Source organism: Siniperca chuatsi, linkage group LG13 (assembly GCF_020085105.1).
Source record: "Siniperca chuatsi isolate FFG_IHB_CAS linkage group LG13, ASM2008510v1, whole genome shotgun sequence".
Classification (NCBI taxonomy): Eukaryota; Metazoa; Chordata; class Actinopteri; order Centrarchiformes; family Sinipercidae; genus Siniperca; species Siniperca chuatsi.
This window is the reverse complement of record NC_058054.1, coordinates 26,014,554-26,028,385: the sequence shown is the minus strand read 5'-3', so window position 1 is coordinate 26,028,385 and position 13,832 is coordinate 26,014,554. Positions and strand designations below refer to the sequence as shown.

At 42.0% G+C, this 13,832-nt stretch overlaps 1 protein-coding gene across 5 annotated transcripts in view; it reads left to right on the top strand.

The window, feature by feature from the left end:
• The window catches only part of LOC122886422 (cadherin-12-like), a 149,213-nt gene that overhangs the window by 121,385 nt on the left and 13,996 nt on the right, over positions 1-13,832 (top strand). For 3 of the 5 annotated variants that reach the window (XM_044218607.1, XM_044218606.1, XM_044218609.1), the window contains 3 exons: positions 5,525-5,646; positions 5,962-6,076; positions 8,835-9,137. In XM_044218607.1, the coding sequence (XP_044074542.1) occupies positions 5,525-5,646; positions 5,962-6,076; positions 8,835-9,137 (540 nt within the window). The remainder of the gene's footprint in view (positions 1-5,524; positions 5,647-5,961; positions 6,077-8,834; positions 9,138-13,832) is intronic. The other 2 variants (XM_044218610.1, XM_044218608.1) reach the window with 2 other exon arrangements.

Below are 13,832 nucleotides of genomic sequence, written 5' to 3'. Positions count from 1 at the left end.
GTAGTAGTTCAGAGCGAAACCAGCGATGTCGAATTTGGTAACCCCAGGAAAGAAGCAGTGATGGTGAACAGGCATGTGGACTGATGACGACAGGCAAGGTGAAGCTGGCTGGAGAAGCAGGCAGACAGGCTGACAGGAATCCAGAAAACGACAGGAGCGGTGATCACCAGCACCGGATAATCCTTCAGGCAGAGCAAAAGACAGGATCAAAAACACGAAGGAAAAACACACTTGCAAAAGGTACTTAGCTTAAGAAGAGCCTTGACGTAGTTGTCGTACAATGTACAGGGACGATCTGATGTCAGTGTAGTGGAAGAGCCTGGCATATAAGCTGTGGAGACTGATGAGTAGATAGGAGACAGGTGTGCCGCTGATCAGCAGCAGGTGGGGGTTCCTGGAGCCAGGCAGGTGACATACACACACACACACACACACACACACACACACACACACACATCCAAAGACAAGTAGGGGACCCACAAGACACACCAGGAAGAGGAAAACAACAGAGAACACAGGGCTGGGGAGGAAAAGGTGGCAGACTACCACAACTTGACACTTAGTTTATCTTATATTTATACCGACCTGATACTTAACTTATTTTCTGACCTGTTTTTATAGTGTTTTATAGTGTATCATATTGTTTGCTAGTACTTTCTCCTGTGTGCACTGACGTAAAGGCGAGCTACTGAAACAAAGAGTTTCCCTACGGGGATCAATAAAGTATTTCTGATTCTGATTCTGATCCCTCCTCTGCTGCTCTTCCTGAGGTTTCTTCCATTTGGGTTTAGATTATAAAGCCCCTTGAGGCAAATTTGTGTTATTGAGCTATATAAATAAAATTTACTTGACTTACTTTTTGACCAATCAGCAGCTGATCCCTGTGGACCTGAACCAGTACTGACAGCAGCTTGGTCTTTTGACACAGCAGTGGTTTATCCATCTTTAGTTCGATCAGTAATTGCTGCATCTTGGTCATTTAACCCATTGATGGCTGATTCCTCTTCAGTGAGCTAGTAGTGTCTATATCTCCAGCAACTGCTGCTCCATCAGTTGAGCAAGGCATGTTTTAAATGCTGTCACAGAGGCAAGGATAGACTTAGCCTTTGCCATTTAAACAAAGCATGGCTGGAGAACCTTCAAATTCTGTCTCTGCCTCAGCCTCGCTATCAGGAGTCAGTTCCTCTTCTAAGTCGTCCATTGGGCAGACCTGCATTTTATCAAAGGAATAAAACATGACTGATTGAATGAATCAGTCAATCAGTCTGTCCATGCATCCAATCAAACATATATCTATCTATCCCTATCGATACCAAAACACAGTCACTTACTAAAAGCTGGTGTTCTCATCAACCAGGTGGGCCACTGAGATGTGCAGGTGCTTGAGAGCCTCCCCAGGAATGATTCTTAGGTTCAGTGTGTAAAAAGCATTTCAGGAGGCCCACCAATTCTGTCCGATCTTCTACCTCAATGAGAAAATTGAAGAAAGCAAACCTACCACAGAAGCTTCTGGTGAATTTCTACCACTATGCCATTGAAAGTGTGCTGACATACTGTGTCAGTGTGGTTCACCAGTTGCATGAAGGCATTACCAGACATCAACACCATCTATGTGCACCTCCTACTGCCTGCGGAAATCTCACAGTATCATCAGGGACAAATCACATCCAGCTCATCACCTGTTTGATCTTCTGTCCTCAGGAAGAAGATACAGGTCTATCCGAGCAAGGACTACCCCCGAAGCAGTCAGGCTGCTAAACAAAACTCCATCCTGCAACACCCCAGTCAAGAACTTAGAACTCTGAATAGTGTTTGCACTATATGCACTATTTTTGTACTCCAAATAATTGCACTTATTATTCTAACTTGTGTGTTTTGGCATTCCATTCTATGTAGTCCCAGTGCCAGTTCAAGAACTTCTGGGTGTAATTGCCAGCATAGAGGAAGTGGTCAGTTGGCTGGCTCAGAAACTCTCCGATGCTCCTCATCTGGAGAGAATAAGTAGAATCACATCAGCCGACATTCTACAGCAAGTCTCCGACTGAGTTTGGACATTTTTAGACATCTTATCAGGGTGCAGGCGTATACAGATCAAGAGGAATACAGTTTGGAATATTTTTCTATGTGTATGTGTACACAGTTGGCATTCCGTTTTAATATGAGTTTTAAGTATCAAACTGCTACTGCACCAGTCTGTACCTGGTGTGCAATTGTCTATATCTCGGGCAGCTGTGGCTTGGTGGTAGAGTAGGTCGTCCACCAATCGGAAGGCCGGCGGTTTGATCCCGGCTTCCCCCAGCCCATGTGTCCTTCATTTATAAATGGTAAATTGATAGTTAATTAAACTTTAATTATTAGTTATAATAAGTATTTTACTGTTAACAAACAATGAAATTTAATTCATAGTGTTTACTAATTATTAGTAATGCTATAATTGATGTTTTTTTATCGTTAGTTGTGCAATATAAAATAATTAGTTTATAAATAATTTATTGTAACATAGCTGATAAAAGAAGATAAAAATTATATTCTGATTACCATATTAAACTATTTATTAACAGTTTATTGTTGCACACATTACAACATTTTATATACTGAATTAAGTATTTGTTAATGACTACCAAATGATTTGTAAACCTTTAAGAAATCGTTTGTAAAACATCTAGAAACATGGACCAGATATTTGTAACATTTTAATAACTGGTTTGTAAACCATCTATAAACATTATCTGGATGGTTATTGTAACGTTGCAGCTGATTTTATAAATTTTAATACTTTGTGAACGGTTAATAAATACTGTGTAATGCATCTATAATCATTATTTGAATGGCTATTATAAAGTTGCAACTGATGTTTATAAAACTTTACAATTGCTTAATAAATGGTTTATGAAGCATCTAGAAGTATTATTTGAATGCTATTATAAACATGCAACTTGTAAATAGATAATAAATGCTTTGTAAAGCATATATATTATTTGAGTATCAAGTTGCAACTGTTGTTTAGGGTAGTTAGGGTAACACTTTATTTGAAGAGGTGTACATAAGACTGACATGACACCTGTCATGAACATGAAGGAGACTTTATGAATGTGTATTACTTTTTGTCGCTATCGTAGCTTTGCATGATTCACCGTTTTTAAAAATTCTTATTTGCCCTTTATGCAGACCCTCAGTTCATCCTCTGTCTGAAACAAGTAACTTAGCTTGGAAAACAGTGATATGAGGCACCGAATTGGGGCACTAACGATGAATCCTCCGTACACGCCAAAATTAGTCATGGAGTTTCGCAGGGTTACAGCCAATTATATCTATTGATCAAGCCAGATGAAACTAATCAGTTAGCAACACTTAAAGCATGCCTTAAGGACAAATCTGAAGTTATTGTACTTGGCCCCAAACACCTCTGAAACACATTATCTAAAGATATAGTTAGTCTAGATGGCATTGCCCTGGCCTCCAGCACCACTGCAAGGAACCTCGGAGTTATCTTTGATCAAAATTTGTCCTTTAATTCCCACACAAAGCAAACTGCAAGGACTGCCTTTTTTCACCTACGTAACATTGCAAAAATCAGGCACATGCTATCTCAAAATGATGCAGAAAAACTAGTCCATGCATTTATTACTTCTAGGCTGGATTATTGCAATTCCTTATTATCAGGCTGCCTGAATAAGTCCCTTAAGATTCTCCAGTTGATCCAGAATGCTGCGGCACATGTACTGACAAGAACTAGGAAAAGAGATCATATTTTTCCAGTATTAGCTTCTCTGCACTGGCTCCCTGTAAAATCCAAAATTTTAAATCCTTCTCCTCACTTACAAAGCTCTTAATGGTCAGGCACCATAATATCTTAAAGAGTTCATAGTACCCTATTACCCAACTAGAAAACTGTGCTCCCAGAATGCAGGGTTACTTGTGGTTCCTGGAGTCTCCAAAAGTGGGAGCCAGAGCCTTCCTTTATCAAGCTCCTCTCCTGTAGAATCAGATCATAGTTTGGGTTTGGGAGGCAGACACCATCTCACCATTTAAGAGTTGGCTTAAGACTTTTCTCTTTGATAAAGCTTATAGTTAGGGCTGGCTCAGCTGAGTCCTGAACCACACATTAGTTATGCTGCTATAGGCCTAGACTGCGGGGAGACTTCCTATGATGCACCTCTCTCCTCCTCTCCCTCTCCTCTCCCATCTGTATGCGTTGATATGCATCTAGCTGCACAACTAACAGAGCTAACGGTAGCTGTAGTTAGCAGTAGTTAGTGGTTACTTTAGCAGCAAGTAAAGCCATCCGTCGATCAAGAAACTAACTTAACTTTCATTCACAATCGAAAAAGCAGCGACATACTGAAACTTGAAGAGTAGTCCTGAGCAGAGTAGTCTTGCATAGCCAGACCTATCTCCACACTTACTTTTAGCGCAGCGAGTGGATGGGCACATCCCTGTGATTGGGCACGCTCAGAGCCTCGCTCCAGCGCAGGTCAGGCAGTGTTTTTGGGGGAGCGAAGACCTCCTTTTGGCATGGACTTTGGGCTTTGTGACTTTTCAGACCTTTTACATGCACAAAAATGCTATACAACACAATAAAGGGCAGGGAAAACCTGAAAAGGCATAATATGGCCTCTTTAAGGAGCAATAAGATGTTCATTTTGGCACCTGACTGTGATTTAGTTTTTTGTCTAAAATGTATATTAGTTCAGCGGTAGATCAAGAAAATCTTGCATAGGTTGGCAAATGCTTTTGGCTGGGTAGTATAGGAGGATAATGGATGGGGATCCTCAAATAAAAATACATACTACTACTACTACAGGTAAATGACAACAGAAAATAACCAATGACTAAAATCATGTTATTTTACAGAGTGAAATGGAATTAATATGAACAGACGTCAAACATGGCATGAGGTCCAGCTGGAATTGTGGCAGGCATTGGGTCATATGTCTTTCTGTCTTCATCTCTCTCTCCATAACTTTCTGTTTCTGTCTATCTCTCTGATCCTGTCTCATCTTTCTCACTCGGATCTTCATCACTCACATTCAGTTCTTCTCCATCTTACTGCTCTCTTTCTGTTATTTCCTGATTTCTTTCCTTCGTGAGTTTGTCCTCTGTCTCTCCTTCCAGTCTCTCCTGCCTCTCATTCTGTTCTCCTTTTTCATCTCTCCATCTCTTTCTCCTGACCAGTCACATTTTTTTTTTTGCTAAAGCGAGAGATAAAGGCTCTTTTGTAGTCAAGAGAAAGCAGAATAACTTTCTTCCAAGCTTAAATTTGAATGTTGCTTATTTAGTCATGAATATTTAATATTATATGGAAATACTTAGATATGAAATTAAGTTTTTAAGGGGTTTTAATGCAACATAAAGCATAATTATGAACTTTTGCATTTTCCTTTCAGTGTTCTTCTGCCGTGATGTCTCACAGGGTGTACACTGTAGCCAACTTTTCTGACACTGACTGTCAGTATGTTGGATTTAACACATTAGGTTGTGTTACTGAGAGTAGTCATATATGACTTCATGTTGACCCTTACAGACAACCCTCTGCTGTCTATCAAAGTGTCAGTGACAGTCAACGTCCTGGATGTGAACGAGTTCCCTCCTGAGCTGGCAATTCCTTCAGATACCTTTGTCTGTGAAAACTCCAGAGTTGGACAGGTAAACTGAACTGTATCTGCTTAAAAGGATCTACTGATTGTATATATATACTACACTAACAAAACAGTGTCGACATATACCACAGACATTTATTATTTAAATGGTTACCCTAGGTAACAAAGATTTATTATAAAATGTAACAACATACACCTCCAGATTAGAGGGAGTTACTGTTTAATTTTCCTTCTTGACATTTTCCCTGTCAGCCAAGAGATTTGAACCAGCAATGTTTAATTTACAAGCCACTAACTTTTCTCTCTAGGGTTCTCTGATTCAGTGTGCTAAACAGAATCTCTCTGTTCACTCCATGACCAGGTGATACAGATGGTCAGCGCTGTGGACAAGGACCTTCCTCCTGTCGGCCAGAGGTTCTTCTTCAAGTCCACCAAAGAGCTTCGCAACAGAAACTTCACTGTTCGAGATTTTGGAAGTAAGTGAAAGGGGTGATTAAAATGGAAGAAGGAGATGATTACAAACAGTCTTATTGTATTATGACTATTTCATTTGCAAAGCACTTTAAAGTGGGTATAACTGATATACTTATACAACACCGTGCTGGGCTTTACAATGGTTAAAGGGACACCAAATTGTGTAGGTGCAATTCTATTAAATTTGGCTATGAAAATTATCAAAGATAATCATAAATAATAACTTTAATAAATAAAGTTCCTCGGGGCGCCACTCTAAAAGAGAAAATGATTTATTGATTCAGTCTCATAAAATACACTAAACTATTTATTTGGAACTCCGATTAATAATTAAATTAATAACTATAACCAAAATTACCATTAATAGCTAGTAGGTTGAAGGATTTGGAGTTCAACATAGAAGAGGTTGGCAAATAATTCACTCCTGAGAAACATTAAAGAAACTAGCATAAATATATACAAGCATTTATTAAAAGATAAACAAAGCAAAAACACACAACATGAAGCCTTACTCTAAATGCACTAAACTACAGAACAAAGGGTGTGTGTGTGTGTGTGTGTGTGTGTGGTTGATCAAAAATGGCTTCTTGGATCTAAAATGGCAGACTGCATGGCGTTAAACAAAAGAAATCTAATTCAAAATGATGGCTAAGCCAAATGACGTTAAACAAAGGAACCAACTCAAAATGGCAGCTGAGCCATGTATGATAAAGAGTGCGGCTATGTTAGAAGTCAAATTGGAGTGGATGTGTGTGATCGGTGTAGGATTTAGGAGGAGTTAGTTAGCATGCAAAGACTATGTGTGAAGCATAACGTTAATTAACATCAACTTAGCATGTGGATACCAAATGACCTAACAGATGAAAACTTCCTTAGTTGCTTGTTAAAATTAGCTGGCAGACTTTGTGTAGTAGACGCTCACGCTAACTAAACTTGTTGCAGGGATCTTTGGCAGGCTTTCGCAGCACTGCAGTAAGATCAGAGAAAGAGTTCAGTTCTGCTGTGTGTCTGCTCCAAATAGGACACGCTGAAGGACAGCTGTCTGGCTGTAGTGAAGAGGCCAAGAGGAGAGAGAGCTTGCTCATTCTTGGTTAGCAGTTCACTAACCAGAAATCTTAAGACAAAGGCAGGCCTTCGTGTTGCAGCCATAATTATTTGTTCTTCATCCGTGGGTCTGCTCAATGACCTCTCTGAGGTCCAGGTGTAGCGTGAGGAGAAAAGAGAAAGAACAATGGTCGCTTACCCTTTTATTGACCTGGTGATATCACAGGTCACAGGTTAGACTGACCAATGGTAGCTGGAAGCTGGGTCTATGGGGGGAGTTCACAGGTGCGAAGTCTGGAGGGATTGAGGGAAAGTGAGTTATGTGGCTTTCCTTTGTTTACAGAATAAAATAGCATGTGGTCTCATAATAAAAAGCGTTAGGATTCAGGTAGGGCAGGTTTCATTATTAGCAAAATATCAAATATATTTATGAATATTAATACAATTATTAATATTATCAAAATGGTTAATATGGATTAATAATTACGGGGCACCAACCTGGAATCAGGGACCAATAACCAAATGTGGAAAACAGTCTCAAAAGGTGGCTGTCCACTCAAAAATGCTGATATTTAAAGCACTATTTTACATTAATAGTAGTGGACAGTGAAGGGTGAATCTGAGCACACACAGTCACAACCAGCTGTTATTACAACACATACACAAAATAACCACAGGCTCTTTATAAGGTACAACAGAGTTTATTTAACCATTAATAGCACTGATTAATAAATAATAACGTCAGCCAACAACCACTATCATGTATTTTAAACACAGTAAGTATACAACAATCAGCAAGCATGTAAGGTGTGTGTGTGTGTGTGTGTGTGTGTGTGTGTGTGGAGGTGTGGGTGCGTGTGTGTGTGTGTGGGACAATAGAAAGGGGGGTGCACGGAAGGCGGTAGATGTGACCACATGGGTGGTCATTACGCACAGATCAAAAATAATGGGCAGGCCTGCAAAACTCAGACAAAGGGGACAGCCAAAATGGAGGACACACACTATTTGTCCTCAAGATGAGCATGGAGCGTAGCTAGTTTTGCTACCATGCAATCTGGCTCATTTAAGATGTGTTGTGTATGTGTAGATGTATGGATGTATGTGTAAAGATGTGTGGGTTAGTGAGGAGCAAAGAGAAAGGAAAGCACACAGAGTAAGGCACAAGACATCTCAAATGTCGTGGTGAGCCAATAGATGTCCCCATATCACACAGGAACCCGGCAGCCAACTTTCATTCAACAGCTGTGTTACTGGACTTTGGTCTAATAAAGCATAGTTAGTAGCTTTCACAGTGGCTATAGCACTAATGGCTAATGGCGTAGTACCGACGCAAAAATCAAACGTGCTAAGCACAGAAACACACAGCAGAAACAGGACACGGCGGTCCGTTGCTTTCCTCAATAATGCACTGCACAATTCACAACAATGAAGCTTAGATAAAATAACACACAGCTATAGAATCTATTTCTGCCCAGATACAAGCCTCTTACGTGGGATCGCTCTTGATAGCGATTTTACGTGTCAGCCCTTTTGAACTCTGCTGGATCGCAGCACACCCCTGAACTCTCTGCTGGATCGCAGCAGCAGCACCCTCCTTCTCTGTTGAACTCTCTGCTCCGGAGCAGCAGGCTCCAGGTTCCCTGGCATCACTTGTTCTGCCAGCTCCTCTACCAGTATCCCTGTCGCTGGCTTCCTGTCTTGCTGTCCTGTCGCCAGGCTCCGATCTGGTTTTCCGGCCTCCAGAAGGGTTCCGCCTTCGCCGCCGGCCTACAGAAGGGTTCCGCCTTCGCCGCCGGCCTCCAGTGACTTCCTGCCTTTGCCGCCGGCCTACAGAAGGGTTCCGCCTTCGCTGCCGGCCTCCAGTGACTTCCCGCCTTTGCCGCCGGCCTCCAGAAGGGTTCCGTCTTCACCGCCAGCCTCCAATGACCTTCTGCCTGCGCCGCTGGCATTCCACCAGGCCTACAGACAGTTTTCTGAAGTGTTCCCGAGCCCATGTAGTGATATCCTTTATACAATCATGTCAGTTTTTAATGATATTATGGATTGTAGATAGTGAAATGGTGAAAATTCAATTAAGTTCATAAGATAGAACATTAAGTATATTGTCTTTATACTGTTTTCAATTGAATATATGTCAAAAAGGATTAGCAAATTGTTGTATTCTGTTTTACACAGCATCCCAACTTTTTTGGAATCAGGGTTGTAATAACAATGTATCAAATGACAATGTGAATGGGGTTGTTTGTAGTGATGAACCTACAGAGATTTATCAACTGAATCTGCAGCTCCCCTCGTCTTTACAAAGCTTATAGTGAGTTCCAGCTCATTGTTTAGCTGTCCCATCCACAACATTACTTTTCTGTTTCTCTCTTACTGCTCTCACAGCATTGTTTTTGGCTGCAGCATGCAGCTGTTTTCAGAAAAAAAGCCCTAAAAACCCACTGCTCAGCACCAAACTGCAGACAGAGATATGTTGGGATTTACAGTGGTTAAAGGGGCACCAAACTGTGTGAGTGCAATCAATTAAATTTGCCTATTAAAATTATCAAAGATAATCATAAATAATAACTTTAATGAATAAAGTCCTCTGAGGGCCTCTTCTTTTCCTTTCGGCTGTTCCCTTTCAGGGGTCGCCACAGTGAATCATGTGCCTCCATCTAACCCTGTCCTCTGCATCCTCTTCACTCACACCAATTAACTTCATGTCCTCTCACTACATCCATAAATCTCCTCTTTGGTCTTCCTCTAGACCTCCTGCCTGGCAGCTCCAACCTCAGCAATCCTTCTACCAATATATTCACAGTCTCTCCTCTGAACATGTCCAAACCACCTCAATCTGGCTTCTCTGACTTTATCTCCGAAACATCTAACATGAGCTGTCCCTCTGATGTACTCATTCCTGATCCTGTCCATCCTCGTCATTCCCAAAGAGAACCTCAATATCTTAAGCTCTGCTACCTCCAGCTCTGCCTCTTGTCTTTTCTTCAGTGCCACTGTCTCTAAGCTGTACAACATCGCTGGTCTCACCACCGTCTTGAACACCTTTCCTTTCATTCTTGCTGATACTCTTTTATCACACAACACACCTGACACTTTTCTCCACCCGTTCCAACCTGCTTGCACTCACCTCTTCACCTCTTTTCCACAGTCTCCATTGCTCTGAACCATTGACCCTAAGTACTTAAAGTTCTGCACCTTCTTCACCTCTGCACCCTGTAACCTCACCGTTCCTCCTGGGTCACTCTCATTGACACACATGTATTCTGTCTTACTGCGGCTAAGCTTCATTCCTCTGTTTTCCAGAGCCCCCAGAGACCTCCATCTCTCTAGATTTTCCTCCACCTGCTCCCTGCTCTCACTACAAATCACAATGTCATCCGCAAACATCATAGTCCATGGAGATTCCTGTCTAACCTCATCTGTCAGCCTGTCCATCACCAGAGCAAACAAGAAGGGGCTCAGAGCCGATCCTTGATGCAGACCCACCTCCACCTTGAACTCCTCTGTCACACCTACAGCACACCTCACCACGGTCTTACAGCTCTCATACATGTCTTGCACCACTCTAACATACTTCTCTGCCACTCCAGACTTCCTCATACAATACCACAGCTCCTCTCTCAGCACCCTGTCATATGCTTTCTCTAAATCTACAAAGACACATGCAACTCCCTATGACCTTCTCTGTACTTCTCCATCAGCATCCTCAAAGCAAATACTGCATCTGTTGTACTCTTTCTAGGTATGAAACCATATTGCTGCTCACAAATGCTCACCTCTGCCCTTAGCCTAGCTTCCACTACTCTTTCCCACAACTTCATTGTATGGCTCATCAGCTTTATTCCTCTGTAGTTGCCACAGCCCGGCACATCTCCCTTGTTCTTAAAAATTGGCACTAGTACACTTCTCCATTCCTCGGGCATCCTCTCACTCTCCAAGATCTTGTTAAACAAACTAGTCAGAAACTCTACTGCCACCTCTCCTAGACACTTCCATACCTCCACAGGTATGTCATCAGGACCAACTGCCTTTCCACTCTTCATCCTCTTCAACGTCCTCCTCACTTCACTCTTGCTAATCTTTGCTACTTCCTGCTCCACACCAGTCACCTCTTCTACTCTTCGTTCCCTTTCATTTTCCTCATTCATCAACTCTTCAAAGTACTCCTTCCATCTTCCCATCACACTCCTGGCACCTGTCAATACATTTCCATCCTTATCTTTAATCACCCTAAACTGCTGCACATCCTTCCCATCTCTATCTCTTTGTCTGGCCAACCTGTACAAATCCACCTCTCCCTCTTTAGCGTCCAACATAGCATACATGTCCTCATATGCTCTTTGTTTGGCCTTTGCCACCTCTACCTTCACCTTACGTTGCATCTCCCTGTACTCCTGTCTACTCTCTTCAGTCCTCTCAGTGTCCCACTTCTTCTTAGCTAACCTCTTTCTCTGTATACACTCCTGCACGTCCTCGTTCCACCACCAAGTCTCCTTGTCCACTTTCCTCTTTCCAGATGACACACCAAGTACCCTCCTACCTGTCTCCCTGATCACATTAGCTGTAGTGGTCCAGTCATCTGGGAGCACTTCCTGACCACCCAGAGTCTGTCTCAGCTCTTCCCTGAAAACTACACAACATTCTTCCTTTTTCAACTTCCACCACTTCGTCCTCTGCTCTGCCTTTGTCCTCTTCATCTTCCTCACCACCAGAATCATTTTACACACTACCATCCTGTGTTGTCTGGCTACACTCTCCCCTACCACTACTTTACAGTCACTGGTCTCTTTCAGATTACAACGTCTACACAAGATGTAGTCCACCTGAGTGCTTCTACTTCCTCTCTTATATGTCACCCTATGTTCCTGCCTCTTCTGGAAGAAAGTGTTCACTACAGCCATTTCCATCCTCTTTGCAAAGTCTACCACCATCTGTCCTTCTGCGTTCCTGTCCTGAAGACCAAACCTGCCCATCACATTCTCATCACCTCTGTTCCCTTCACCTACATGCCCATTGAAATCTGCACCAATCACCACTCTCTCACCTCTGGAGATGCTCTGCATCACTTCATCTAACTCACTCCAGAATTTCTCCTTCTCTTCTAACTCACATCCTACCTGTGGGGCATAACCACTCACAACATTGAACATCACCCCTTCAATTTCCAGCTTCAGACTCATCAACCTGTCTGATACTCTTTTCACCTCTACAACATTCCTCACAAACTCCTCTTTCAGGATAACTCCTACGCCTTGCTACCTTTCCACCTGGTCTCCTGGACACACAGTATGTCCACCTTCCTTCTCTTCATCATGTCAATCAACTCTCTAGCCTTCCTAGTCCCTACTGTCAGTCCTACATTCTTAGCTTTCCTCTTCTCTCTCTGCCTGCGAACACACCTTCCTCTTCTCCTTCTTCGTCTTTGACCAACAGTAGTCCAATTTCCACCGGTACCCTGTAGGTCAACAGCACCGGTGGCGGTTGTTGTTAACCCAGGCCCCGACCGATCCGGTATGGAAGTCATTGTCACAGTTCGCATTTTTAATTTGGCGTGTGTTTTACGTCGGATGCCCTTCCTGACACAACCCTCTGCATTTATCCAGACTTGGGACTGGCACAAGAAGACACTGGCTTGTGCCCCCTTGCGGTTACATTAATAAAGTCCTCGGAGGGCACCACGCTTAAACAAGGGAAAATGATAGCTAATTCACTGATTCAGTCTCATAAAATACTATCAACTTGTATCATCATTACTATCAATTTGTAACTCATATTAATAATTAAATTAATGACTATAACCAAAATGACCATTAATAGATAGTAGGTTAAAGGATTTGGAGTTCAACATAGAAGAGGTTGGCAAATTAATCCCTCTTGTGCAACATTAATACACAAGATTAATGCTTGTGTATAATTACGCTAGTTAGTAAACTAGTGTAATTATACACAAGCATTTATAATAAGATAAACAAAGTAAAACACACAATATGAAGTATAACTCTAAATGCAGTAAGCTAAAGAACAAAAGGGCTTGTTGTGTGTGATCCAAAATGGCTGCTTGGGTCCAAAATGGCGTCCAACAAAAGAAATCTAATTCAAAATGGCTGCTGAGCAGCAGCTGCATGGTTAGACAAAGAAAGGAAATTCAAAATGGCCAAGGCCATATTTGAAAAGAGTGTGGCTCTCTTAAAGGTCAACTTGGAGTGGATGTGTGTGATCGGTGTAGGATAATAGTGCCCAGTTAAAAGAGTTAGTTAGCATGCAAAGACTGTCTGTGTGAAGCATAACATTAACTAACATCAACTTAGCATGTGGCTACCAAATCCTAAGAGGGGGAAGCACATCACAACAATAAAACTCAGAAAAACAAATCAATACATGTAACGTTACATTAGTTAAACAGTCCTGTGCTTAGCCATGTACACTGTTACTCTATGCTATTCCCAGTTGGTAAGTTACCAGTCGATGAAGGAAGAAGAGCTTTGGCGTGCTGGTGTTAGCTGGCCATGTGGATGAGCCAGGCGTGGTAGAATTTTGGCTCAGACTGGAGTAAAGTCCTTGATATGCAGTCTGTTTGTGAAGATGGAGGAACCAGTCATTCTGTCTGTTCTCCTTACAGTTAGCTCAGTGCTAACTTCCTTAGTTGCTTCTTAAACTTAGCTGGCAGATTTTGAGTAGTAGCTGTGGGCGCTAAGCTTTGTTTCAGAAATCTTA